General features: G+C 47.5%; 1 protein-coding gene, 1 long non-coding RNA gene and 1 other non-coding gene across 3 annotated transcripts in view; 2 read left to right on the top strand and 1 right to left on the bottom strand.

The window, feature by feature from the left end:
• Window positions 1-5,191: 5,191 nt before the first annotated feature.
• The window catches only part of Fam117a (family with sequence similarity 117 member A), a 44,278-nt gene continuing 21,678 nt past the window's right edge, over window positions 5,192-27,791 (top strand). Inside the window, exon 1 of the mRNA XM_028868992.2 lies at window positions 5,192-5,430. Within this exon, the coding sequence (XP_028724825.1) occupies window positions 5,235-5,430 (196 nt within the window). The 5' untranslated portion in view covers window positions 5,192-5,234. The remainder of the gene's footprint in view (window positions 5,431-27,791) is intronic.
• Window positions 15,598-15,702, top strand: LOC114693001. Its single transcript, XR_003734491.1, has one exon. It is a non-coding gene; the product is annotated as a small nucleolar RNA U13 (small nucleolar RNA).
• LOC119087045 lies at window positions 22,285-24,203 on the bottom strand. The gene is made up of 2 exons (XR_005090485.1): window positions 23,831-24,203; window positions 22,285-23,111 (listed from the first exon to the last, which is right to left on the bottom strand). It is a non-coding gene; the product is annotated as an uncharacterized LOC119087045 (long non-coding RNA).

Here is a 27,791-nt window from a genome sequence, read left to right as displayed (position 1 = left end):
CATCCTGAGTGAGGTAACCCAAACCCAGAAAGACAGTCATGGTATGTACTCACTCATAGGTGGATTCTAGATATAAAATAAAGAACAATCAGACCACACACACACACACAAAAAAAAAAAAAAAAAAAAAAAAAAAGGTGAGCCTGACCCAGGCATGGTCTTTAATCCCAGCACTCGGGAGGCAGAGGCAGGCAGATCTCTGTGAGTTCGAGGCCAGCCTGGTCTACAGAGAGAGTTCCAGGACAAGCAAGGCTACACAGAGAAACCCTGTCTCAAAAAAAAAAAAAAAATCCAACCAAACAACAACAAAAGCCAACCAAACAAATGATTGTGTTTAACAAGTAAAGTAGATTCTTACTGAGTGCAAAATGAGGGTTGGGGGAGGGGAGGGTAGGGAAGGAGAGGGAAAAGGGAAAAAGGACTAACAAAGAAGACAGAAGGTATGGGCCACAGCAAGGGACAAAAATGTGTCAGAGAGAATATAGAAGGTCAAAATCCAGGCCAGCTGGTTATTGTGGGAGTAAGGGAAGGGATACAGGGAGAGAGAAGCTACCAGAATGGGAAAAGTTGCTAAGGGATAGGACCCCCCCCTTCTGTTCCCATAACCTCATTCATTCCCTTAACCCTGCTTTCCAGTCCCTCTCAGGCTGTTCTGCTCCTTTAGCCCTGACCCCATTTCCTCAGGATTTAGTTCCCTGAGGAGCCGGGCCTGACATTTCAGACAGAGGCTGAGGAAAGGAGGTAGGTCAGAAAGAGACACTGTGTGTCTGCGTCATCTTAGATTCTGCCTTACTATTTTAGAACTGTGGGGCCAAAGACGTAAGTGTGCAGACGTTTACCAGGAAGTTCAGAGCTGGTCTCCTAGGGAAGAAAGGCCATTAGGACTTCTCTACTCTCTGCTGAACAATTAATTGCACCTGGTTGTCATATTTTGGAAGGTGGAAATGCCATGTTTGTGGCGTAAATGGATGCCCAGCTCACAACTCCAACCTTCAGAATTGTGAAGTTCTCCTTGGCTGTGACAACTGCATCCTTTTTTGATCCAGTGGCTACTAGAGTGAAGCCTCCCTGCTGAATCTGACCTATCAATTTCCCCAGAGCCTTTTTATCCTAGGCAATCCCTCAGGGTCTTTTACAGCATCTGCTTGAGGAAAGGCTATCTTGAATCATGCCTGCAGGAAAAATAATTCCAGTTTGTTGAGTTCTTACCTGCAGCAGCTGTGGTCATCCCAAGAGCATCTGAGATCAAGGGTCTTCTGGACCCGTAAACACCAGGTGTGGCAGCACACGTCTTCAATCCCAGCCCTTGGGAGGCAAAGGCAGGCAGATCTCTATGAGGCCAGCCTGCTCTATACAGAGTTTCAAGCCAGCCAGGATTCTATAGTGAGACTGTCTCAAAAACAGACAAAAACCTTAAACAATTTAGTTTGCAAAAGGTGAAGGACTATTGATACATTTGCTGTATGCAATCCTCCACTTTTGATGTTTTTAAGTACCTAATTCTGGCTAAAGTTGTTCTTCTTTTTTTCTTTTTGTAATTGAGTCTTATATATCTTAGAATGGCCAAGGATGATCCTAAACTGTTAATCTTCCTTCCTGATCCTCTGTGCAAGGCTTACACGCATGTTTGTATAAACATGCTCAGTTTGATGTGGTACTGGGGATGGAACTCAGGGAGATAAGCATTTTACTGACTGAGCTACATCTCATCCAAAGTCTCTGAAAGCAGAAACCAGGTCATGACCTCCAATTGGAATAGTATCTGGCCCATACCATTCCTGTGTATAAGCTTCAAAGCCTGCTGTGCTGTGAACCTCAAGCTAGGAACCACATATTGTGTGTGTGTGTGTGTGTGTGTGTGTGTGTGTGTGTGTGTGTGTGTCCGTCCCTGACATGCTTGTGAAGGTACAGAGGACAACTGTAGAAGTCAGTTCTCTCCTTCCGTTATGTGGGCTCCAGGAATCAAACTCAGGTTGTCAGACTTGATGGTATTTGCTGAGTCATCTCTTAGGAACCCCATCTTGAACAGTTTTGCTATTCCATGAGCTCAGAGTGTGACACATAGTAGTCATTTCAACAATTCTGTGAAGAAGGAATTGTTGGCAATGATGTTAATAAGGATGACAATGAAAACAATAACAAGCAAGAAGGCGCCTTGTAATGGGAAGCCTCTCCCCTTAGCATCTCACAGCCTCTTCGGAGCCTTGACTGTGGACGCTTTCATTAGTAGAAGCAGACAAGGGCCAACCTTATCCTGCCATCATGCCTGTGCTAGGGGAAGCTATCAGGTATAGAGAAGTGAACAAGAGACAGCTGTTTGGGCATGATACCTAATAGAGGACGAGAGTTATAGTCATGTCTGCCTTCTATGCCTTGAGCTAGGGTCAACTTCAGTGTCTTTTGCCAGCAACTTATCAAGAAAGACCATAGCTTTCTGTACTCAGAAGATCCAGCTCTTCATTTGTGCCACCTTTAGTGACTCTTTTTTTACCATCCACGTCCTCAATTCTGGTATCTTGGCTTTGGAAAAGTGTTTACATCTTGTTTCTTTGAGCTAACTTCTTTCTCCAAGGCAAATTTACATCTATAAAATAATGTGTCAATTTATTCTTATGACAAGTCTGTAAGGTTGATGGATCAGGGGTGATTCTTGCACAGAGAGAGGAAGCCACTTGCCTAATGTGTTTCAGAATCCCTCAGTCCAAGGCTTTTATCACTAACACACACTTAAATACTCATCCGATAAAAACCACTCATCATGGCCTGAGACTATCTAAGGATCTATATACATGCAAGGAGTCTTAAAATAGTATACATTATCAGACAAATATTCAAGAGACCACACAGTTCACCCTTTTCCTCTCAGGCAGTTCCAGTGGTCAGGAAGTTGAGTGTTAGTTGGGAAAGTATTTGAAGCTGGAGTCAAAAACCTAGACTGTAAGTTCTGTGTCTGCCAAAAGATCTTTGGCAAGTAGTCCAGCCGCTGTGACCTAACTAACCTCTTGTAGAGTGAAGACAATCATATTTGCATTTTCTACATTCCATGTCTATTGTGAGAATTAAATAAGGTGATGATGTGAAAGCTGTAAAATACTAGATGGATGTCAGCACACTAGCCAGATATATATCGTTGGAGAAAAAGTTCATGAAAAAGTTTTATAACCAAAGAGATCAAGTGAGGCTCAGCTCTGTGGTCAGCCTACAAAATAACCATGATCATGATGCTTCTTTCCAAAGACTCAGTAGAGAGAGTATAATAGCAACCTCACAGTTACAGTCATGAGCCCTAAATGAAGTAATGTGCACAGAACTTGATATGTACCTGGCATCGAGAAAGGAATTCATTGAATATTCGTTGCTATTTGGTGTTGACTTTATTAGTGAGGGTGTGAGGCACGGTTGTGGAATAAGACTTGATAGAGGGCTGAAATAGGAATCAAAAGGACTCTGAACCTCAGTTTTTCTTCTTGTACCATGTAAGAATTTATGTTTTTTTTTCCTTTTCAGATAGTCATGAGGATTTTTTTAAGTGTATGAAATGTTGAACTAATTGAAATTGAGAATAAAAGCTGCTCTTTTCACCCCTCCCCCATGCCAGAAATCAAACCTAGGGCTTTGAGCATGTCAGGCAAGTGCAGTTCCACTGACCTCCATTCTGAAAGTTTGTCCTCTTTGTGGAAAAGGAGTAGTTTTCTTCAATTGTTAAGAATCTATATGTCAGATCTTGAAGCAAATCCTTCAAACATGAAAGTAGTGTCTTTGCAAGAAAATCTTCCTACAGAGTGCTCTATTATCTCCATTTGTTCTGCATTCATAGGCTGATTTTAATATCCAACCAACTCTTGAGTTCCCATTTTGAGTATTATCTGCTTTCAGTATTTAATCCCACAGTGACCCTCATAGCACACTCCCAGTTTACTTCCTCGCCTCTGATTAGTAAGTGTGGCTCCAGGGGAATGCCTTTCTTTTAACACTAAACTCAGCAAAGACTGAAATAGAAAGAAAAATCGGTAGCAAGGTCAAAATTAGAATTCATAACTAAATATAAATCTAGAGGGAATTATCCAATTACTTGGATGGTCCCTTCTCACAGACAACTCAGGGTTGATTGACTTTGTGTCTTCCATATATAGAACAAAATGCCTAGGGTAATCTATTGTTCTTTTGAGAAGCAAAAGGTTTTAACAGTATCTTAATGCTTTTTCCTCGCTCCTGCAAATGCCTTCATATATATATGATAACATATAATTTTCACAACTGCAAGTATTCTCTGTGGGAACCATCTGGTCTTACTTTGACTTGTAGGTCAGAGAGCACTGGACTGGGAAGACCAAAATTTCCTAATGGAGTCACTATCAAACTTGGGCAGATTTATCAGTCACTTTGTTTTGCTAGGTAGACTTACAATGGATGGCTCTGAAGGGAAATTCCCAGCTCCCTTTTAAAGTCTCAAGTTAATTTACAGGCTGACAGCTGTTTTTATTGAGATTGGACCAGCCTCAGGAAGGAGCTTGGAAACTTAAAAGACAAATGTGAGTGTCACATGAGGCAAAGTAGCCACTAAATGTACGAATTTAATGCAAAGCTCATGCAAATGATAGGTAAACCTTGTATAAATATACAGAATCTCAGTTTGGAGTTTGCCAACAGCAATGAAATCTCATGAGAATTGAAAACTAATATTTTTAGGTTAAACTAAATGTAATGCCTTTTGAAGTTAGGTTTTCTCAGTCCCTCTAGGACTGCTTAGAGTTTGACACTACCCCATATAAAGATTTCATTAGTGTTTGATTCCAACCCACATCCAGCCCCGCCCCTTGCACAGCCTGACATCACGTGGCATATATTTGCATACTACCTGGGACTGGGTGTGACGATCCTCCTCTTTGAGCCTTCTCATTGGCGGTGCCGGAGAACCAGCCCTTTACCAGAAGGACCAATCGGCAGCCTTAAGGACGTTAAAAAAAAAGAAAAAGAAAAAAAGAGAAAAAAAAAAGAAAAGCAAGAGGGTGGGGTCTTGTGTTGATGGCTGAGCACATGGACCAATCATCCTCGGAATAGGAAGAGCCTCGCCGAAGATTGGTTGAGGGGAGGTACTGGAACTCTATAGGCCAATTGAAACTCTGGACCGAGGGGGCCGGTCCCGCCCGTAGGGCAGATAAGTAGCGGCCGCGGGGGTTGGGGGCTGTGTGGGGCTCGCTTTGGGGCAGAGGCAGCAGGTACCCGGGTGGGCCATGTCCGGGGCCGCAGCGGGCAGCAGAGGCGGAGGTTCCTGGGGACCCGGGCGCGGAGGGGCGGGAGGTCTTCGGCGGGGATGCTCTCCACCGGCGTCCGCTGGCTCCCCCCGGGCCGGGCTGCAGCCACTCAGGGCTACGGTCCCCTTCCAGCTGCAGCAGCCGCACCAGCGCCGGGACGGGGGTGGCCGCGCAGGTGAGCCGGGTCTGGAGCGGGTGCTGGGGCGAGGGGCTGGAGAGTACTGGGAGAAGTAGGAGGAGGAAGTGGATGGGAGGTGAGGGAAGAGAAAAAGGGGCGCGCAGAGTTCCGAGGCCGGAGGGAGCGAAGGCGAGCAGCTGCGAACGTGGGGTGCAACTCCGGGGAGGAGGGGGCCGGGAGTCCGAGCTGGGAGGTGAGGGGAGGGACCTGGCAGATGGAAACTAGCTTTGGGGGGCGTAACCGAAAAGTGGCCCGAAGTGTCTGCCCCGGCGGAGTGAGAGGTGCTGGGATGGGTGCAAGGAGTGTTGTGAGCGCCCTGAGCCGAGGGTTTCACTGGGAGCCGGAGCCGGTGGGCGCTGGACGCCTGCTCGGTGAGGGGGAGGGGCATGGAAGAGAGCCGGGTGGAGCCATGTGTTACTTCTCCAGCTTGAGTTTGGCCCCAGCGTCGCTTTCTATGGCTCTGGAGTTCCTTTCTCCACCACTTCACGTGCGCTTTCCATTATGCCTCTTCCAAGAGCCGATTTGATCCCAGCCCGTTGGAATAAGTTAGTTTAACGGCTTTTACTGTGGTGCAAACGCACCTCTGTTCCCGATTTTCTACATTCCTCTCGGTTGTAGCCCAGAAGTTGTATGTTTTCGTATTTTTGACCTGCTTAATATGGCTGTCTCCTTCCAGTCACCCTGTGCGTGTGTGCTTGTGTACAGGAGTTGGACAGTCTGCACCATACCTCTCGCCCTCCACCGAAGGTGGTTTTGTCCTGAGCGTTCCCAGCCAGCGTGGCAATGGAGTGCTTATAATCAAGTATGCTGTGGCAAATACCCCACTTTCTGAACAGCGCCCAAGCAGTTTCTTAATAGCGGCTTGATGTGGTGGGTGTGGGGAAACGAGGGTGGAGCAAATTTAACCTTGCTTGCACACTCAAGGCTGTGATGGGACCCACAAATGCAGGCCCTTTGGAACGGAAAAGGAACCTACTTGCATGAGGAGGTTGGCAATAAGTTAAAAGTGAAGTTTTCATTTGATTCACACCAGATGTGAAAGGATCATTGCACACTTCCTAAGCCTAAGTTTGTACCAAATATACAAAAGTTATGTCCCTGCCATCTTAATGTGACATTCTCCAAACCAGACTCTTAAGCTTTCTGGAGATTACTAAGCTTGGATGTTGCATAGCCCCTTCCTGAAGGTATTCTGTTACAAGAGTCTTGCTAGGTAGAAATGGGATTCATCAGGTCTTTGAGGTCTCTTTGGACCTCACTGTGTGTGTTAGTATCACATCCTGGAACGCAGAACTTGGTCAAATCTGGTAGCAAGATGGTGACCAAGTAGTCAAAGTATGTGTAGAATCTGGTGGTGTAGAAGAAGGCAATGCCCAGACAGACTCATGCCTACCATCAACTCTAGAGCAAGCCACAAGACTACAAACCTGTTGGTTTTGTTTGGGCTTCCCTGAGACCCAGGGAAGTTAGAGCAGCAAGCACCAGAACCATGGTCGCTTGGTAGGAATGGATCAACAGAAGCCTTGCCTTGGCAGTAGTTTAGAAAGTGTTTAGCGACCGTTTTCAGAGCAGTTGTTGGGTGAGTCTCACAGAGCTGGCGTGAAAAGGGAAAGCACCGGTGGGTGCCGTCAGGGGGAGGAATGTGGGCTTGGATGCTGGGGTTCTTCACATGGCCCGCTCCTTTTGCAGGGGCAGGGTCTCTAAAGACACTGATGAGAACAGGAAACTAGACAGGGCTGTGTAACTTGTCAGGTGACTTGGGGAAGATTGAGTGGATTCCTGCATTATGTATTTGGTTGGTCCATTGTGTCTCCACCTGTTAATATCCCAGAGGTATTAAATAGACATTTGCCTATGGGGTAGGATTATCTTTAGGTTTTCAGTAGGTAGGAGAGAGAAAGGAAATAGTAGCCCGAGCCCATTGGTATTTTTGTGGCCAAGCCTTAGAGGAGGGGAGAGTCCCCTGGTCTTTGTCTTGGGGCATATCAGCCCTGTGCGTGTCAGCCTCACCTTCGTGTATCTTTAGGTTGTTTATTCCTTCTGTGCCTTGGGAAGGGACAGGAGTGTTTTCCTCTAGGTCATCAGGACATGTAACATGGACATTCCTTGCTGTCATAGACCCTGAGAAGAATGATGGTAGTCGTCTGGTTAGTTGAATACAGGCTTTTTCATTGACCAGCTGGTGTAGTCTTGAGGAAGTTTCTGGACTCCCTTTCTTCTGTGGACAACAATATCTATATCCCAAGAACTAAATGAGTTCATGAAGTGCTTAGAGGAGTAAGTACCTGGCACACGAAAGATCCCATAAAAAGTGTGCTGCTGCTGGGCCTGTTATGCTGCTGGGCCTGTTACTGCTGTGCCCTGCACTGAGCTACTGTAAGAGCACTGTTGGGGAGAGCAAACCCAGACTGGTCGGAAACCAGTGCTGCGGGTGTCAGAATGTCAGGGCCTCTTGCGTTTTTATTCTGTCACCTTTTAAAAGGAGCTTTCTAAACAGAGCTCGGAAACACAACAGTTTAAAAAGGCCTGCGAGCCGGGACTGGGTTTCAGGAACAATTAAGTGTCGTCACCGTTTCTGTTTCCCATCCCCAATGATGTAATACTCTGCCTGTGCAGTTATCTCTCACCGCACGCCCTGCTGTGTGCTTGACAAGACAGATGAGGCCTTATATAAAGGGTTCTGGTGCAAAGAGTGGGTTTACCTTCTGTGACCATTCATCCAGAAGGGATGTCTTCATAAAGCGAGGAATGGCTTCATTTTTATGAGCTGGAGCTGGAAGAGCTAAGAGAAAAATGAGGGCCAACTCGAAGAAAGCTAAGAGCCATTGGTGGGTAATTGAAACCCTGGATACATTTCTTACCGCAATTGTCCCTTGAATTAAATTCTCCTTTGTGTCTGAAGCCAATTTGAGGCTGCTAACTTTTGTGTTCTTCCAGAGCCAATGGTGACAAATATAAGACAGGAATAGGAAGTGAATTTTCTGGGTCTTACCTATCTATCCTAAGTGTTTCAGTCTCCATATCCCTAGAATGGAAACAGTAGTTTTGTGGTGCTAAGAATTGAGCCCGGGGCTTTGTGCATGCTACACAAACACTACCACAGAGCCACATCTCCCAGCCCATGAAGATAACATTTAATTAAACTTTGCTAATTATTTCTCCAGCCAACCTGGGAAACCAGATGCTGCCTGGGAACCACCATACTCTACCAGAACTTTCTTAAACCAAGGGTTGGTAATTATAGCCTGTAGGGTTATATCTGGCCCTGAGCCTGTTTTGGTAAATAAAGTTTTATTGGAACACAGCCACACTCTTTAGACATTAGCTACGTCTTGTTTTCATGCTGTCAGTGGCAGAGTTGAGCCATTGCACAAAAGTTCATCTATCCTTGTTCCGAACTGTATGCTTGACTCTTACACCAATGTAAAAATCAGTTTCAAGAGTGTGTAATGTATACTTCCTCAGAACACCCTAAGGTTAGAGGACGGGAACAATCCTGTACCCCTACTCATATTTTAGGGGGAAAGGAACCATCTGTTTCTAGTCAGTTCTCAGGCTTTGTGGCAGGCCAGCACTTGTGAATACAGATTCCCCACCCCCACGGTTGTCAGGTGACATGTGTTCAGTGGACATAGCTCATTTGAATTTACATAAAAGCTTAACTGTTAAGCAAATTTGCTCCCCCTCTTTCCTTATGGCCCCCTACCCTCAACCTAACAACTCAAACTGCAGAGAACATATTTTTTTTTTTTTTTTTTTTGTGGGCTGAGGATCGAACCCAGGGCCTTGTGCTTGCTAGGCAAGCGCTCTACCACTGAGCTAAATCCCCAACCCCTAGAAAACATATTTTTAAAATTATATAGATATCACTTGAGGCCTATCTCCTGTATTGATTTTTTTTTCTCATTACTTTATAGTTTTCTGAACAGATCATTGAGAGCTAGCTGGTAGTAGTCATGGTTGCCCTAAAATACCAAATTCCCCAGAGGGACATAGGGATTGTTCTCTTGAGTGGCTATTTCCTGAATATAAGGTGTCACTGTTATTAGGGATGTCACTGCTAATTATTTAATGTCTTTCCTTGCATTGTTTTGAAAACTTAGCCCTTGGAGGATGGGTGTTTAGATGGGTATGAAGCCATATCAAAGAGGTTGTATATTAGAGGTCCTGGGAGAGGGTGCTCTTCAGCCTGTGTCCTTGTGGCCTGTGGTGCCACAAACAGCTGGAAGATTAAAATGGAGTTGGAACTTTCTCTGCCAAGGAGTCATCTTGGTATAATAAAGCTTGGGGGTGCAGTTAGAATCCTTACAGAGCCACAATTGTCTCTCTATAACCTGCGATTGAGACAGCTTTATTTGGGAAGCATTAAACCCTCAGGCTTTTCCTAGCCTGACACTGCTAACTGCTGTCGCCCATAGCTTTGCCGGGCCCAGTCACAGTCAGTAAAAAGTGCATTTCTGAACCGTCTGACCCTTAGATAATTATCAATAGTGATGACTTTCTTGAAGTCAGAAGTCTCCGGTTTCTAGGATGTCATTAGCTATGATGATTGCCTATCTTTTAGGTACGGAAAGGAGTGTGGGTCCATGTGTTCTTAGGTTTGTTGTTGTTTGGTTGGTTTTTTGTTTGTTTGTTTGTTTTTGGATAGCACAGTATTAGACAGTAGGAGAAGTTCTTATGTAACACAGTTAAGAGGCCAGTAGAAGACGGGGTGGGAACATTGTGGGGTGTGGTGGTAAGTGGATATTGTTCTCTCTGGTTCCAGATATGGATCTCTAGGAAACGCGAGGCAGGGTTACAAAATTTTCATAGTGATGTGGATTTGAGTGTTGTCAACACGGTTGATGGGTTTAATAGCCAGGAGAGGCCTCTGCCGCCCGCCTGCCTTCTCTGCTGAAGTCAGCGTGTCCTGAGTCGCATAGGTCCGTGCATTCCCCCATCTTAGTAGAACGGTTAGGAATTTAACAGCTGCCTCGAGGTTCTTACCAGCCAAAGGATTCAAACTTCGCGCTGTGACATCTTCTTCCAGGTCTGATTTTGGAGTTTTTATAGGTACTGTCAAATGTATCGAGCACCACTTGACACTGGCTCGGGTCCTGCGTGGACTTACCTGGTCTTGCTCTTGTCCCATAGGCAGTGTGCAGCCCTTTTGAGGGCTGGCGAGGTAAACCTGGGGATACTGTATTTGTTCCTTGTCCTGTTGCTAGGACTAAATACCTGACCGAAAAGGAAGGAAGAGTTTATTTTGGCTCATGGTCCAAGGATGCAGTCCATCAGGACAGGGAAGCAAGGAGAAGGGGCCCGAGGCTTATATTACATCTGCACTCAGGAAGCAGAGAGAGAGAAAACGCTGGTGCTCAGGTCAGTTTCTTTATGGGCAGTCCGTGGGATGGTGCCACCCACATTTAGGGTAGGTCTTCCATCTTAATTCACTTAATACAGACAGTCCCTCAGAGTCACACCCAGAGGCTTGTCTCTTCCATGACTCTAGACCCTGAAAAGGTGGTAGTCACCATTAACTACCACTGATGCCCAGCGGTAAGTTAATTTAAGGAGTGTGGACAATGTCTTGTTGGCATCATCACTTCTGCCCTCTTCTGCTACAGAATTTGTTCTTCCCTGTAGAACAGGGAGTAGAAGCCAAGTGTCGGGACTCTCAGCTTTCTGCTCTGCCTGAGTTACAGCCTCACAGAGGATTCCATTATTTGGTTTGCAGAGTAGGAATTAACCAAACACTAGCCAAATCTATTCACATGGTTAGGTCCAAAACAAATCCTGGTCTCGGAAAGGGAAGAGTTGAGGATGCTATTTGAGGTCCATGAATTATCTGTGCTCCAGTTCCTCCTCCACGTGGGGCTCCAAACGGGCTGTCATTCTTGGGCACAGCTGGCTGTGAACATGAAGCCTTCTAGTTCACAGTGCCCACTGGACATCCTAGCTTCCTAGCACGTTTCTCTCTCCCTAGAGTCACAACCAAGTTGAATACCTAGCTTCGGAGTCATGTAAATGGTTATCCTTCGGGCTGAGTAAGCTGCAGTTGACTTTCCTGTGTGGGAGTACCCCAGCCAATCAAGAGCAGCTTAAAGGAACTTAAAAGAGTACTATCAGAGTATTTCATAATAGGAAAACTGCAAGTCCAGCCCTAGGGAAGCTGGAGCTGAAGCCTTGGCCATGTACAGACACTTACCCTGCCATGTTCGGGCACACAGGTCTGTGGGTTTGCTCTTGAGCCTTAGACAGCTGTCGTTGGGGGAGGAGAATGGAGTGCCTTAGGCTTCCCCCGCCTGCACATTAGCAGTTTATGCCTCCAGCTCCCTGTTAAAAGGGGTGTGTGTGGAGGCCTGGGAAGAGTCTTCTGAGGGATTTGATTGCTCTCATGCATTTGGACCATGATTAAGAGTTGGGGGTGCATTCTATTGGAGGCTGCCAGAATGTGTCATCTTAAATGGTGGACAGTATTGGCCAGAGTTGTAAGTTTAGGGTGCCTCCCCTCTGACCATAGCTTCCTATCAGCTTTTCCCAGGGAACCATCTTGCTAAGGCACAGATTATTGTTATCACCAGCTCGGCCACCTGAATCCCTTCTCCTATGATCTGAAGTGACAACCTTCAGGCCAGCATTGAAGAGTTGAGGCCAAAGGTGGGATTTGACACACAGCTCTAAAAGCAGGTGCTAGGGCATCCACAAGCAAATGAATTATAAATGCAAGCTGGAGAAGGTGCAGAATGAAGGAATATTCAGTATGTGGTAAGGCTAATTATAGACCTACCGGCTTTTGAATAGATTTTCTTTCTTTCTTTTCTTTGAGATTGGCCAATGTATTTTCCCTAAAGTTAAATTAGGTTTCTATTGTCTTCTCTCCTTTCTCTTTCAAAAGTGACATTTTTTAGAGCCTGGGATGTAGCATAGGGGTAGAGCATGTGCTTAGCATGTGCCAAGCTTTGGGTTCTGTCCCCGTCACTGTACACACACACACACACACACACACACACACACACACACAAAACATGCCATTGCTGTAGTCTTGTGTCCCTTCTGCCCGTCCTGTGAAGTGTGTGCGTGCCTTTTTCAGAAGTAGGCGCCTCGTGTTTGCAGTTCAAGTACAGTGGAACTCACCCCACAGCTTGGACAGATTTGAGTGCTTCTGCCGAGGGAGAGCCGGGCAGATGGGGAGTGTCATGCTCAATAAATACTTGTTGGATTGAGTTGCTGGGAAGGCCGCGGAGTGGAAGGGAGTCACACCTCCTCCAGGCTCACTTGTACTGGCCTTCCCCACTTTTAGTCCCCGTACACTGTCGTGTCCCGTCTCTGTCGTCCCGTCCGTCCCCGTCCCCCCGCGCACCTCTCCAGGCTCACTTGCAGGACAACCTGCCCACTCCACAAAGCAGCAGTGTTCTCTAAATCATCGGCCCCCTTTTCATCCTGGCTTTTGGGCTTCAAGCCCAGCTGGTAGCAAAGATGTCGCATTCCCATGGAGGTCTAGGCCTGTAGGTTCTTTTCCTAACATACTTAAAACTAGGGGGGGCAAATCACCAGGTTGATCCGTGGAAAAAGACAATGTGTAGGATTCTGCTGTAGGTTTGTTTAAAGTCTGACCTACCTGGCTCTTGGCTTAGAAGGAGGCGTGGTTGATGGGTTAAGGAGACTGAGAGGAGTGCCCGGTGTCTTTCATGCCAGATAGGCCAGGACCGATTTTGGGGTATCGCTCTCCTGTACAGTAAGGAAAAGCAGGATTACAAAAAATGAGTGGGTGCCTTTTTGGGCCAGGCAACAGAGTTACCAGTGGACCTTAGGTTGGCTGTCCCAAGCGTGATCAGGTTGAAAGCCCCCTCCTCGATGCCAGGCAGCATCCTGTAACCTCAGGTATTGCTGTTCCTTCCCTTCACCTGCTGAAGTGGAGAAATGCGGCAGAGAGGCGTTCACGATCATTGTCCAAACCCTAGACATGTAGACTGTTATCCAGTCTGTTTCCCTGTTGCCAACCGTGGGTCGCCATAGACAAAGTGGTTTAATAAACCTGCCCAGCTGGGTGTGACTTTGAACAGAGTGAACATGTGATCAGGAGAGCAGGCAGCTCCTTTCCCTTCCTCCCTCTTCCCTCCTCCCTCCTCTTTCTTCTCCTCTTCCCCTTCCTCCCTCTGCCCTCCTCCACGCTCCCTCCACTTTAGAGTTTCCTGAGCCTGTTTGATCGTCCACGTGGCTTTGAGAGGAACCACTGTGGATAACACGTGCATTCCCTGCCCCACAGCTGTAGGCTCGCAGAAACCTGTCATGCTGTCCCGCGATCGGGGAGCATCTGTTTAACGCATGCCCATCAGATATCACATAGGCCCTGGGAGGTGGGGAGCTGGTGGGGAGCACAGATGACAGAGGCATTCAACCAGAGGTCTTTTATACCAAATACAGCGTTGTGTGGATGGAGAGGGGAGAAAGGGGCTGTGGGAGCCACGACCGTGGGGACAAGTACCCCTTAACCTGAGGGAAGCACATGGAGCTGTCACGTGAGTCGTTCTGTATTCACAACAACAACAAAAAAGTAATAAAGGGCTGTTTCCATAGTAAGAGCCTGAGAATTCCAAATCTGAAAGGCCCCCAGTTCACCTGTATTGTTCAGAGAACTTGAGACATAAATAGCTTTGTTTTGACAGTATTCATTTGTTTGTCTCTCTTGCTGCTCATAATTGGCACTCAGATGTTTTACATTTACTTTCCCTGTGTGCTGCCAGGGAGGGTGGCATTTCCTTGTTTTTGCAGACTGGGAAACTGAGACCCAGAAAAAGAAATAACTTGCCCACAACCATGTGATCGACAAAGCCCTTTTGCTTAGTTAAGCAAGGGTCTCTTCCCACACATGGAAGTGTGTCATGAACTTGATCCCGGCATGGCATCCCCACCGCCTCGCTCATCTCCAGCTTTTGTTTCCCTTTGGTTTGTATATCTTATTCCAGGCTCCAAGTGCATCCGATAAACGGATTAGGAGAGAACTGGAAATTTGTTGCAAAGATAAGTCTGTTTCTGGAGGCTCCCGAGCTGACCACACAGTGGGTTTTCCACACCTTGAACTTGTCCTGTGAGCTGTAGACTGGTGGATAATGGGAAGAGGGTGGCCAGGGCAGCACTGCGTGTGTGACATGGGTGTGTGACATGGTGGTGACTTTTGGGTGTTTCTGGCTGTTTGGAGATTGGCAATTGCCATCCGGAATGAGTAGCTCACCAGGGACAGGCGGGGAGCTGGGGGCAGACTGATGTTCCTGCCTCTGTGGAATCGTAGTTGTGGGTACTGATCTGGAATCGTATGAGGGAGATATGTCTAGACGGCATGTGCTTGTAAGAGACGGTGTCTCTCTTACGTGTCACTATGTGAAACGTGGACGGTGCATTCCTATGGAAGGGGGTGGGCACGGGTGGCTTTGTGCCATGAAAACAACTTAGTCTTCCATGTAGGGTGGCCCCTGGCACCACCACTCCCACATTCCTGATGGGAAAGAAGCCTTTCCATAATCTGCCTAAGCACGTCCCTCATCTTACTTTTGGTTAGCTAGGAGTGGGGTCCTTGTGATATTTAATAGCACCCCGCAGGGGCACAGTGGAGGCTTGAACTCTGGGAGAGAAAGCTCCATCTAGGGAGCACTGCCTGGCCGGCTTCTTGGAGTTAACTCGTCCCTCCACAAGATGACTTGCCTCTCTATAGAACTATTTCATGTCCTAATGTGTGTGTGCTTGTGTGCCGTCTTTCCTTTCCAGTTACTGCACAACCTTGTAAGGTAAAATCTTAGTTAGCAAGTATTCTAAAAAACTCTTCTGTATAATAAAGTTGTTTCCATTTATATAATGCTTTCTTGTTGTTTGTTTTATAAGTTTTGTGTCTTTAAGTAAAAAAAAAAAAAAAAAAAAAAGGAGGAAGGGCTAGGAAATGGCGTTGTTGGTAAGGTGCTCGCTTGCCGAGCCTGAGGACCTGGTTCAGATCCCCAGCAGCCATGGAAAAGCACGGTTTGGTGGTGCACACTAACTCCAGCACTCGGGGTATGGAGATAGCTAGATCTCTGGGCTCCTAGGCTGGCCAGCCGAGCTGAATTTGTGAGCTCCAGGTTCAGTGAGAGACCATGTCTCAAAAATGAGGTAGAGCTGGTAGGATGGCTTGGTTGATTAAGAACACTTGTTTCGATCCTTTTTTGGTTCATAAGCATAATGATTGGGAATTTATGCCATTGCATGGTGTGTGCCGCCCATTAAACCTTGTTACAACATTGGCACATTAACCGTCTGACATGAAACAAACAAACAAAACAAAACAACAACAACAACAAAAACCACTTGCTTCACAAGCTTGATGCCCTGACCTCAGTCCCTTGATCCCATCATTGAAGACGAGAACTGACTGGTGAAGGTTGGCCTCTGACCTCCACATGCATACTGTGGCATGCACTTCCCTGTATCCCCACGCATATCATACAGACAAATAATAATTTAAAAAGTTAAGTTTCGGTGTGGTGGAACACCATTTTAATCCCAGCACCCAAGAGGCAGAGGAAGGCAAGTCCCTGAGTTGCAGGCCAGCCAAGGCCACATAGTAAGAACCTGTCCTCCCCAAACAAAACAAAACAATTTAAAATTGAGCAATTGAGGAAGACTTTGGCCTCCATGTGTACATATATGTGCACACACGCACACACACAAGTGCATATACACCATAACACAGGGAGGAATAGAAACTAACTTTGTATCACTTTATGGAACTTGTCTGAACTGTGTGGTCACTGTCCATGTAAAACAGTGGACATTTAAATGCTTGCCGTTTGCAGGGAAAGGAGTAGACGTCCATAAACTGTCACCAGATAACAAAACCTTTGCTGTCTCTTAATCGCCAACATCCCATTTGTTGCCTATTCCTTTCAAGGAATAAAAGTCTCTCTCTGTCTCGTGTGTGTGTGTGTGTGTGCGCGCTCTCTCTCTCTCTCTCTCTCTCTCTCTCTCTCTCTCTCTCTCTCTCTCTCTCTCTCTCTCTCGCACATTTTGAGCGAACCTGTGGGTGTCAAGTGTGAGTGTTGGAAAGTATGTGAGCATGTGTAAAATGCATGTGACAGCAAGCCATCAGTAAAGCAATTGGCATGTGTGTTGGTGGGCAGATCTAGGTAAAGATTATGTATGTATCCTGTGTACTTATTCTTTTTATTGTTGTTGTTTTGAGACAGGGTTTTTCTGTGTAACCCTGGCTCTCCTGGAACTTGCTCTGTAGACCAGGCTGGCCTCCAACTCAGATCATCTGCCTCCCGAGTGCTAGGATTAAAGGCGTGCATCACCTGGCGCTGTATACTTGTTCTTGAGCAATCAGTTTCAAATCATTTCCAAATAAACATTTAACCAATAAATACTAGACTAATCCGACTATCAGGTTGCTTCTACATGTTTGTAATGTCTCTTATTCTCCCCACTTAACAGATGGAACAGTTGATACCCAAGAAGTTATGGACCTGTTTTGAGTTCACATACCATCCTGGGGTGAAGTCAGAATTTTGCCTCTGTGTTAGGTTGCCTTTCAGGAGACTGCAGCTCGCCCTTCCCCAATTGGATAGATTGGTATTAGACCTGGGAACCGACTGGGGGCCAGTTTCTGTGTTTGCAAATGGGGCCCTTGCTCCATGTTGACCCAGCATCATAGTCGGCAGGGTTACCCCAGCATGCTGTTACAGATGTGATCCCACGCTGAGCTTGCTCTGCATGTCCGGTGTCTTCTGGAGGAACATGCCTCCTCTCTAGAAGATGAAGCACTCGTCCACTCTCCTCTGCTCGTCACTTAGCTCTTCACTTCTTAAAATACTCGGAATTAGAAGACTCATCCGTGCCATTTATATAGGAGAGGACAGAGGGGCAAATCAGTGAGTTTGGCTCAGAAAGTGGTGCCAGGGTATGGGCCTGGGCCAGATGGCTTTTTCTGTGACATATACTAGGCAGTTATTGTACCCTCTGCCTTGTGAATATGGTAGGCCTCAGGGGAGCTGGTTTAATGCAGGACGTTGTACCAAGTGGGACAGGAGTTATAGCTGACTCTAAAGGAAGTACCCTTTGGTCTAGCTTTCCCTTAACCCCAGGCCCAAGGAGGCTGGGTCTGGGACTACTAAGCAAGGTTAGAGGAGCAGACAGCCCATGCTGTATCCATCCCACCCTTTCCTCTCACTTCAAACCACTTCAGCGCTCTGCCTGTGCTCCCTAAGGGCATTCAGCCATTCTTGTGGTTTTGTTTATGCTGCAGGGAATGAGTGAACCCTCTTCTACTTATTTTGTTCAGTTGAGCCAGATTCTTACTGTGTAGCCCAGGCTGTTGTAGAGTGTGCAATCCCCCTGCCTCCCCGCGGCTCCCCCCCCCCCCCCCGATTGCTGGGATTGCAGATCTGTGTCACCACACTTAGCCCTACTCTATATAACCTGGTGGGGGGGGGCAGTTAGTTTTCTGTGGCTGGACAGATGGCTCAGGTGAAGAGCGCTTGCCGCTCTTATAGACGATCCAAATTCAGTTCCCAGTGCTCACGTTGGGGAGCTCTCAACCACCTGTAGCTCCAGTTCCGGGGGGTCCAACACCCTCTTCTGGCTTCTACAGGCACCTGTGCGCACATGCACAAACCCACACACAGACACACAAGTACACCCATAGTTAAAAGTAAATCTTTTTTAAAAAGGCAGTTTTCTGGACATCTTCAGTTTTGGTGAACATCTTTTATCTGAGGTGCTTGCTGTGGCTGGCTGTAATTAAGCTGTCCTAAAAGGATTATTTCATGACCCAGCCAGCTATGTGAAGTAGACCTGTGGGCCTTTACTACGTGAGTGCCGCCGCTTGTCCTTAGGAAGTGATCAAGTTATATAGACTCCCTCCGTGACCCTCTTTGAATATCTGCCTATATCTTCCACTATTCTGGCTTTGTCCTGACCCAAAATAACTGATGGGTGGTTGACAACCAGCAAGGAGGAGGAGAGTCAAATAAGGCTACCCCCAATTCCTAGGGGGTTGTCTGGAGTTTAGAGGTCTGTGTGGGAGCCACTGTGCAGATAACAGAGCTGTCTGCTTAAAAAGAAGACTAACTGAACTTGCCTTCTGGGTCTCAGAAGCTGGGATAGGGCATATGGGTGCTTAATCTCCCATAATGTTTCCCTGGATCCAATTATCCTTCTGTTATCAGTAAGACAAGCCTTCTCTTATAGAAGGTGACATTACCATGAAGCAGCATGCGGGAGAAGATCTGGTTTGTCACCTACCTCTGCCTCTGGAAGCTGCATGTGGAGAGGTGACCCGGGAACAAGCCCTTGGCTGCTTCCTTCTCCTCCCTGCTGTCCTCTAGGCTCCAAACATCCAGCTTTGCTTTTCAGGCTGGCTTACCCTGGAGGCACTGTATAACCTTTGCGCCTCTCTTAGGAAATCTGAACAACTGGCGTGGCAAGACCAGGCCTTCAGAACAGGGGCTGCCCTGGAATATCTCCCAGCACACTTTGGGGTTTTTCCACAGCCCAGGCACAGCACGGTAATTTGCCATTTATTTCCAGTTCAGTTCCAGAAGGTCAGGGCCCAGGTAGGGATTCACTGGGTCGGATGTAGAAGTCTTTGTGGTGTCTCCCCTGTGAAGCTGGGGACGTGAAATAGAGCTGAAGTGAAGAGACAACCGGACTGTCTGCAAGTGGGACAAGGTAGTTCACAGTTGTTTTTGGCAGTGTTGGGAATTGAACCCAGGACCTCACACATGCTGGGCAGATGCTCTGCTACTCAGCTGCTCCCCCAAACCCTTCACACAGGTTTTCACGGATGAGGCAGAGCAGATTCGGTGACTGACATTCTTGGTTCTGAGGAACCTAACTGAGCCTTTGTCCCTTGTAAGTGTCCCTCGCCCAGCCCAGAGCAGAATGCACCAAAAACCAAAGTTAAGAGCAGCGGATCCTGACAGAGTCCAAGCTAGTGAAGTGTAGCAAGCCAGTAACCTGTGTGCCCTCCATGCTCCTGAGTGTGCTGGGTGGTTACTGCAGCTTGCCCAGCCACGTGACCAAGCCTTCTGGCATGGCCAGCCACAGGTAAATTGAGCACTATTTATTTTTTCCTGCTGGGGAGGAGGTGGGCAGGGACACCTGGGAGCCTACAACACAGCTGTCTCAGCTGCCTCGGTGAGGCGTATTCACCGTTGATTTGGTCATTTCTTTCTCTCTCTCTCTCTCTCTCTCTCTCTCTCTCTCTCTCTCTCTCTCTCTCTCTCTCTCTCGCCCTAGATGATGATACTACGTGTCCTGACCTTCCACTGTACCTTCGTCGGTCAGCAGCCCTCTCCTCGCTACCCTTTAGGACTTGCAGCCTTCTGCCCTCAAGGGCAGATATTGAGTCAGGAACCTGTAATGGTCTCTTCCTGTTTTCAGGGACAGACCATACAGATCATTTACAGTCTCCCTCATTCAGTGCTGCAGACTGCGTTTTGTTCTTCCCATTGTCAAGTTAGACTCTCCAGATAAACTTTTCTTTTTTAATATTTTACTTTTATTTCATTTGCATTGGTGTTTATTTTGGTTTTGTTTGTTTGTTTGTTTTGTTTTTTGTTTTTTGCTTTTTGGAGACAGGGTTTCTCTGTAGTTTTGGTGCCTGTCCTGGATCTCACTCTGTAGACCAGGCTGGCCTTGAACTCACAGAGATCGGCCTGGCTCTGCCTCCCAAGTACTGAGATTAAAGGCGTGCACTGCCACCGCCTGGCTTCATTGGTGTTTTGCCTGCATATATATCTGTATGAGGGTGTTGGGTCCCCTGAAACTGGAGTTAGACAGTTATGAGCTGCCATATGGGTGCTGGGAATTGAACTCAGGTCCTCTGGAAGAGCAGTCAGTGCTCTTAACCACTGAGCCATCTCTCCAGCTCCCCCCACCCCTCCTTTTTTTTAAAGGACAGAGTCTCACTATGTAGAACTTTCATTAGATACATGGACCGAGTTGTCCAAGCCTGTCTGTTCTCCTGTGTCCATCAGTGTATGTGTGTCTAGACAGACCCTCACATGTGTCCATCTGTACGCAGTCTTTTGGGTGAACTCTTTGAAATGACCATGCCCCTTTCTCCTTACTCCAGCAGCTTCTCCTGAGAATAAAGACGATTTTCTTCAGTGTTATCATGCCTAAGGAAATTAACTGTGGCTGGGTATCATTTAGTATCTAGTCTGTTTTTACACTTCCCATTTAGTGGCTCGCTTTGTAATCTTGGCCTGGGGGTTGGAACTCAGGGCCTTACACATTCTAGGCAAGTGTTCTTCCTACATCCTCAGCATAAAGGGTCTTAGTCAGTTCTATCTTTTTTAAAAGGCTGTCAATCCAGAGTTTTTCCCTACTCTGAATACACATGCTAGAGAGAGAGAGAGAGAGAGAGAGAGAGAGAGAGAGAGAGAGAGAGAGAGAGATGATTTGCACATGTACATGTGTGTGCACTTGTGGAGGCCAGAGATTGATGTCAGATATCTTAGGTTTAGGTTAAGCGTTTCTACAAGAACATCTGACCCTAGCATGGTGGCACACACCTTTAATCCCAGCACTCAAGAGACAAGGGCAGGTGAATCTATATGAGTATCAGGCTAGCTAGGGCAACATAGTGAGATGTTGTCTGAAAATAAAAATAAACTTTTCATGAGTAAAGCTGTGTCTTCATACTGTTATTTTAGGTGTATATACTACCAGATGTTCCTAAGTCGTAATACTGTCATTGAAGACAGGTATGGAGGTTGAACACCAGGGCTTCACACACATCTGCTGTGTCCCGAGCTGTACCTCCAGCTTAGTCATGCTAAATTTGATCACTTCTGGTGGTGACCACTAGATTTCCCCCACTGTGAAAGCACATCATTCTCCTCTTAAGGGATTTCTGGGGTGACACTTTGGCATTGTGTAAATAGCCTTTTCCCCACAACCTTTGACCCAGTAGTCTTGGCGTATGTTGACTCTTCATGATAGAGATAGTATATCAAGAATTTCATAAAGACAGTTCTGAATTAACACGAATTGGAAAGAATACCAACAAGAGGAATAAGAAAAACAATTTTATTTTGTGGGGGAAGGCAACAAAATGGGACTATCAAATTGCATGTTAGCTGCTTAAATGTGTGTGGTTTAGAAGTTTGCTGGAAGCCAGGAAGAAAGCAGACTGGACAGAGTTAAAATTAATAATGGTTTATTCATGAAGTGGAAATAATTTTGATGGTTTGAAAATAATCTGTAATCTTATTTCCCTTGTATTTGGTTCTCCCTTCCTCACTAGAACTTGTCTCTCTTTTAAATTGTCTTCATCTTCCCTTGGCCAACCCAACGTGCTCAGTAACTAAAGCAGTGTTAGGATCATCTCGTTCCTAGCAAGGGTTTCCCTAACCAAGGCAGCCAGGAAGGCATTCAACAGTTGAGTCTAAGATACAAGTGTGGGAAATTTTCTTTGAAAAATCTTCTATTTGGGAAATAAAGGGCCTCACTTTGCACTTTGACCTTGGAGAAATGAGTTCTCACTCTGTAGACCAGGCTGGCCTCGAACTCACAGAGATCCGCCTGCCTCTGCCTCCCGAGTGCTGGGATTAAAGGTGTGCGCCGCCGCCCACTGCAGCCACCACCCACCCAGCTGTGAGTTCACCTTTCAACGTGACATGAGACCTATCACTGTAAAGCCTTGGGGACTCTGCCCCATAGGAGAATGCATGAGAGTGTGGGGTGCACAGAATCAGAACAGAAACCAGGGTGCAGTTTCATAGTTGTCCTCTTGCAAAATTCGGCATAGATGAACCTCCCCAATCTGGTTCTCCCTTTGCCCCACTAACCTTAAAAGCTAACTTAAGAGCTGACTGGGTGTCATGATTTTTTTTTTTCTTCTGTTTGATGGAAGTCATTACCGTAAGAAGTGAAGCAAGGAAAAAAGGTGCTTGCCCGTCCTTTGAGTTTGTATGTCCCCAAGGAACCTATTACTTTCCAACAACCATGGGGTGAGGATTGTTTTATGGGAGGAGGCTACTGTGTGGGTTCTTCTTACAAAGGCCCCCATTAGATCCTAAAGGAAGACATGCCTCGATCGGTAACTGCCGGTGATTTGTTTTGTCTTGAGAATGCTACAATCCTACAGAACTCCTCTTCAGAGAATCAAGATAAAAGGTGAAAAGTTCACACTACTTCCTTTTCTTCTAACTGCAGTTTCTTGAGAACCGAGCAAATGTCAGAGGCCCGGCAGCCTGCTTCTTTGAGGGCGGTGCATGCACGCTGGGGTTACCCTTTGCCTCCTGGAAGATACACAGAGTGTAGTCCTTATTTTTTTTTTTCCCACAGTGACATCTCCCGAAAGGCTTCTCTTGGCCCAGTCCTCCAGCTGCCTGCAGATGTGGTCTACATTTTGGGAAGTCAGACATGAAGCCAGAAATGGTTTCACTGGTCTTGAGTCGTACGTTTAAATATGGAGTCACAGTGATTGATGGAGAGCTTGGCTGGGAAGTGCTTCGTGTGTGCACAAAAACCATTTCTCTTTTCTGTATAAAATCTTCTTGGTAGGGGAAACAACGTTTCCCCCACCTCCTGTCTAGTCCTTTTGAGTCCCTTCTCCCTGTGAAAGTTGACCGTTAGCTGTGATTTAGTGTTGAAAGAAACGTTAGTCAGGATTGGGATTATAGTTGAGAGACCGAGTGCTTCCTTGAGGTCAAGTTTCAGCCCTGGAAAAAAGAACAAAGGAAACCTGCTCAGAGCTCCAGATTTAACGTAGCCAGCCGGGATGGATGGGGTCTCCATGGGCTTTCCATGGAGGTCTTCTAACCCTCCTACAGTCATAGAGGGGGTTTCAGTTTTACCACAACTTCCCTCCAAAACCCACGTGTCCCCGAGTTAAGCAGTGACGAGGCCCCTAACCAGAGGGAGCTCGTGAGGCCACCTATGCCTCTCAAGCCCAGCACATGTCCAGAAATGGAAAGACAATCCCTGTGAGGCTGCTTGGAGGAACTTCTCCTATGGACCACAGACCTGTCCTTGGGGAAATGTTTAGAAAGTCTGAGACCCTGTTTTGTTTTGTGCTCCCAGTTTCTCAAGTGCCACACCAGAGTGGACAGGACAGGGCGGGACCCCTCCGTGTTCCGCCATACTGCCCTGGCCCTGCGTGCTTCTCATCCCCAAGTGATTGAAAACAAAAATAAACACAAGCATGCATGTGTGCATGCAGAAAACCAAGGATATATGTAGCACTGTGGTGATCTCTGGGTGGGGTGTGCGTGGCTTTTAGTTTAGGGTTTTCACTCATCTGCATTTCCTTATTTCCTATAACGTATTTGTAGCTTGTAATTTGTCACGATGAGGGCTCTTTTCTCTTTAAAGAGGGGAGGTGAGAAGGCCCGTGCTAAGAAGTTTTCAAAGCCTGATGACATGAGAAAATGACTCATACCTTGTTTGTTGAACCAGCTAGGAAGGCTAGGCACACGCTGGTGGCGGCGGTGGAAGGGATAGCGTCTTTGCGTCCTAGGTTTCTCCCTCCTACACCGAACATGGCCTGTATGATGGGGAAATGATGGACTTGTCCCTCCAGATGCCCAGCCAGAACCCTTCGGTCAGGGCTGATTTCTCCTGGCCAATTGCTTGGTCCCCACCTTGGCCAAGCTGAGAAGAAGCAGGAATGTCTCGTGTCCTACATCATCAGTAGTTTTCATCCTGAGCACTATCACTTCTCCTCCGAGTTCCTCTGCTGGGGTTAGGCTTGAGTTGATTTCCAGTGAGGGATCTTGGGAGAGGTAGAGATGGTAGACTGGTGGCCCTTTCGAAAGCCCCTTTGCGGGGGGCGGGGGGGGCGGGGGGGTGGAGCCCCTAGGGGTGTGCCTGGTGGTGGCTATCTGACGGGGCAGTGGCATCAGCCTGTCCTCTTCTACCCTGCTTCTTGTCTTACTCCTCTCCTATCAGCAGAGACAATCAGAGAGCCGATGCTTAGCGGGCACTCAAACCTACTTACTAAAGGCATTGTCCGCTGTGTGTGCTGCTGGCTCCCTTGCCGTTCCCCTACTAGGCAGACACCGCCTGACCGCCGGGCCTCTCCTCCCTTAGCCCCTCTCCCCGAAGCCCCACAGGCACAGCAGTTGGGAGACAGGGCCAAGTGGCCCTGGAAGATAGCACCTAAGGCTTCTTATCTAGTGTGTGCTGTTTTGTTTTGTTTTTTCCATTTGCTGTTGCCCAAGAACCAAAGCATCCGCCACCGCTCAGCCGCGTGGTGAAATGGTCTGGCCTGGTGCCAGGGTGCCTCGCCAGGTGGCTGGGCTGCGGAGGCTGCTGCATGCGATGGGCCGATAATACCCAATGGTGCCGTAAACAGGACACTCCACCCTGCTGCAGACACCCAGCCTGTGCCCCCCGGTGACGGGGACGGCTGCTTTGTCATTGCCTGTGGTGGCGATAGTGGCTTTGTCTCCTCCGATCCAGGAGCCAGTTGTCCTGTCTCTCTCCCGGGTCCCCAAATCTGAGAGGGGCGCTTTCCAGAAATGAAAGCAGTTCATCCTCCAGCCACAGGCTGCCGTTGTGACTGCTCAACACTTCCTATCCTTCAGCTGTAATCGCACACGTGCAGGACAGAGCCCACTCCCCAGATCTTTCCGGTGTGCCCCCGGGTCCCCACCACTGCTACACTCACTTGTGAGACAGCTGAAGGGTGCTTCCAAGGGTGGAACCTACTACTTGTCCATAGCCGTCTATGCCCACGGCTATAAGAAGCTTTATTGATTTTTGTTTGTTCGAGACAAGGGATCACTGTGTAGCCAAGGCTGGCCTGGAACTCATGTTCCTCATGCCTCTGCCTCCCATGTGCCGGGATTACGGGCGTGGGCCACCTGTCTAGCTACAAGCCGTCTGCTATCTTTGCACCACTTCTCTCAATACCGAGGACAGCAATAGACTGTCCCTAGCAGAGGAAGGGACTTTCACAGTAAAGACAGATACCTTGCCAGGCCTGGTGGGACGGACAGGCCTGTAATCACAACTACTTAGAAGGCCCGGGCAGAAGGATTGTAACTATAAGTAAGGCTTTCCTAAGCTGAAGATGGAATTCAAGGATCCCCTGGGCAAGTTATTGAGACCCTGTCTCCAAACAGAAAGTGAAGAGAGGGCTGGGATTGTAGCTCAGTGATAGGTGCTTGCCCAGTGTGTATGAGGTTCAAACCCCAGGCCTGCTCTGCACCTTCCCAGTTCGTCCAGAAAGCGCAGGCCTACAGGTAGAGCCTGCTCAGAACAGGCTTCTCAGCAGGCCCCTCCTCCTCCCCCTCCTCCCCCGCATCCTCCGGAGGGACGAAAGCATATTTGCATTTCTTTTCTTTTCAGCATCCCTAGGAGGCAGGTCCATGAAGGTAGCGGGCAGCCCCGCTCCAGGGAGGACGCAGCTCTCAGACCTACACTGCTTGTGTGGACCCTCCCAGGGTAGGGACCCTGCTGTGCACCCCAGTCCGCAGCCCCTTTAAGGACGGCACAGAGTCACATCAGTATCTGATTTTGGCTTTGATTTATTGTTAGGGGAAATTGATGCCTTGGTTTAGCTCTTAATCAGTTTTGGTGCCCAAAACAGCAGGTGCTTGCCAAACCATTTCGGGGGAGCTTTACGAAATAAGCAGTAGATTTTTTTTTTTCCTAGTTAAAAAAAAAAAAAAAATCTAATCTTTTTAAAGTACCCTCTCCTTTCTTTCCTAGGCATGAAAGAAACCTGGCATTTTAGTCTCCTCAAAGGGGCTGGGACATGCCAAGAATTTGGGGATTTGGGAGGGGCCATGGAATCTTCCTAAGGGCTCTGAGAAAGGAGGTAATTCTACCTTGTGGCTAGCTAGGAGCTGAGCCAGCACTCTGTGCTGGGATGTGGCCACTGTGGAGATAAGGCTGGGGCCCAGCTGTGACCTCATTTAAAGGGGTGGGGAAAGCGAGGTGGGCCCTACAGGTGGGCTCAGTGTGGAGAGGTCTTCGCAAGTCTGCCTGCCATCAGGGGAGGCAGAGCAACCTTCCACACGGATACTTGATTTTCTTCATTCCATTCTCTCCTTCCCTCCCTTTCTATCTCATTAGTTCCTTTAAAAATTTCCCTTTTAGCCAAGCAGTGGTGGCGCACACCTTTAATCCCAGCACTTGGGAGGCAGAGCCAGGCGGATTTCTGTGAGTTCGAGGCCAGCCTGGTCTACAGAGCGAGATCCAGGACAGGCACCAAAATCACACAAAGAAACCCTGTCTCGAAAAAACAACAACAAAATTTTCCTTTTTACTATTTGTTATTTTTATGTATAAATGGAGGAACAAGTCACATAGTCTTTGTGAACAATTTTGATTAGAGGCAGTTGGAAAGAATGTAATATCATGCCAACTCCAGGATGTTGAGTACTTCCTGGACCCTGTCTCTTAGTACTATGAGTGAAGTACCACTCGCTTCACTGTTCTTGACATTGGACCCCAGCAATAGCTCACAGAATAGGGTGGCTATGCGGGGTGATGGGAACTGATGTAAAATCTGTGTGGTTGCCGTGGTCGCTTGGTGATAGATTCCTCTGTGACAGATTTCAAAGGCCTCACAGGAAACAAACGAAACCAGCTCAGACACTGAACTGCTGTCCTGTAACCCTCCATGAAGACTGCCCCTAACAGCCCAGCGAGAAGGCAGAACCCTGGAAAGCACGTTTGCAATATTGCATTAACGATAATAAAGAGGCAGGTAAGCAAATGACTGGCATGTAGGCCAGGATTTCAGGAGACCCAAAGTCAGGCCTGCCTCTGCCTCTTACAATGCCTCGTCCCTGAGAGGAGCTAAAAAGGCAGTCCCCTGCAGGTATCCAGCAGCCTCCCAACAGGTGGAAGTCAGGCTTGGTGTAGGTTTCGGATGCGCCACCTTCTTGAGATGAGGGGTGTCGTGGACACTGCTTCTCAGTGCCTTGACTTTGTTCAGTCTCCCTGTCCCTTTCCAGGGCCGACGAGAGGGAAAGGGGACCGCAGACCAGAGTCCTTTGTAGCAATGGTGCACGACAGAGGAATACCATAGAAGCATGAGATGTGTCTGGGTCTCTGGAGAGTCTTCCAACGGAGAGGATGGGGCAGATGACTCTGAATGACCTTTCTCCCCCATCACGGTTCTTCAGCCCTGGAGTCACAGTTTCTGTCCTGAAGAAGCAGCAGCCTCTGGAACTACAACATCCTGGCCTACATGCCAGTCATTTGCTTACCTGCCTCTTTATTATCGTTAATGCAATATTGCAAACGTGCTTTCCAGGGTTCTGCCTTCTCGCTGGGCTGTTAGGGGCAGTCTTAATGGAGGGTTACAGGACAGCAGTTCAGTGTCTGAGCTGGTTTCTATTGTGGACCAGAAGCCCCTAGAAATATTTGAATTACCACTTTACATC

Source organism: Peromyscus leucopus, chromosome 8b, assembly GCF_004664715.2.
Source record: "Peromyscus leucopus breed LL Stock chromosome 8b, UCI_PerLeu_2.1, whole genome shotgun sequence".
Lineage (NCBI taxonomy): Eukaryota > Metazoa > Chordata > Mammalia > Rodentia > Cricetidae > Peromyscus > Peromyscus leucopus.
The sequence above is the reverse complement of the archived record's forward strand: the minus strand, read 5'-3'. Positions and strand labels throughout refer to the sequence as shown.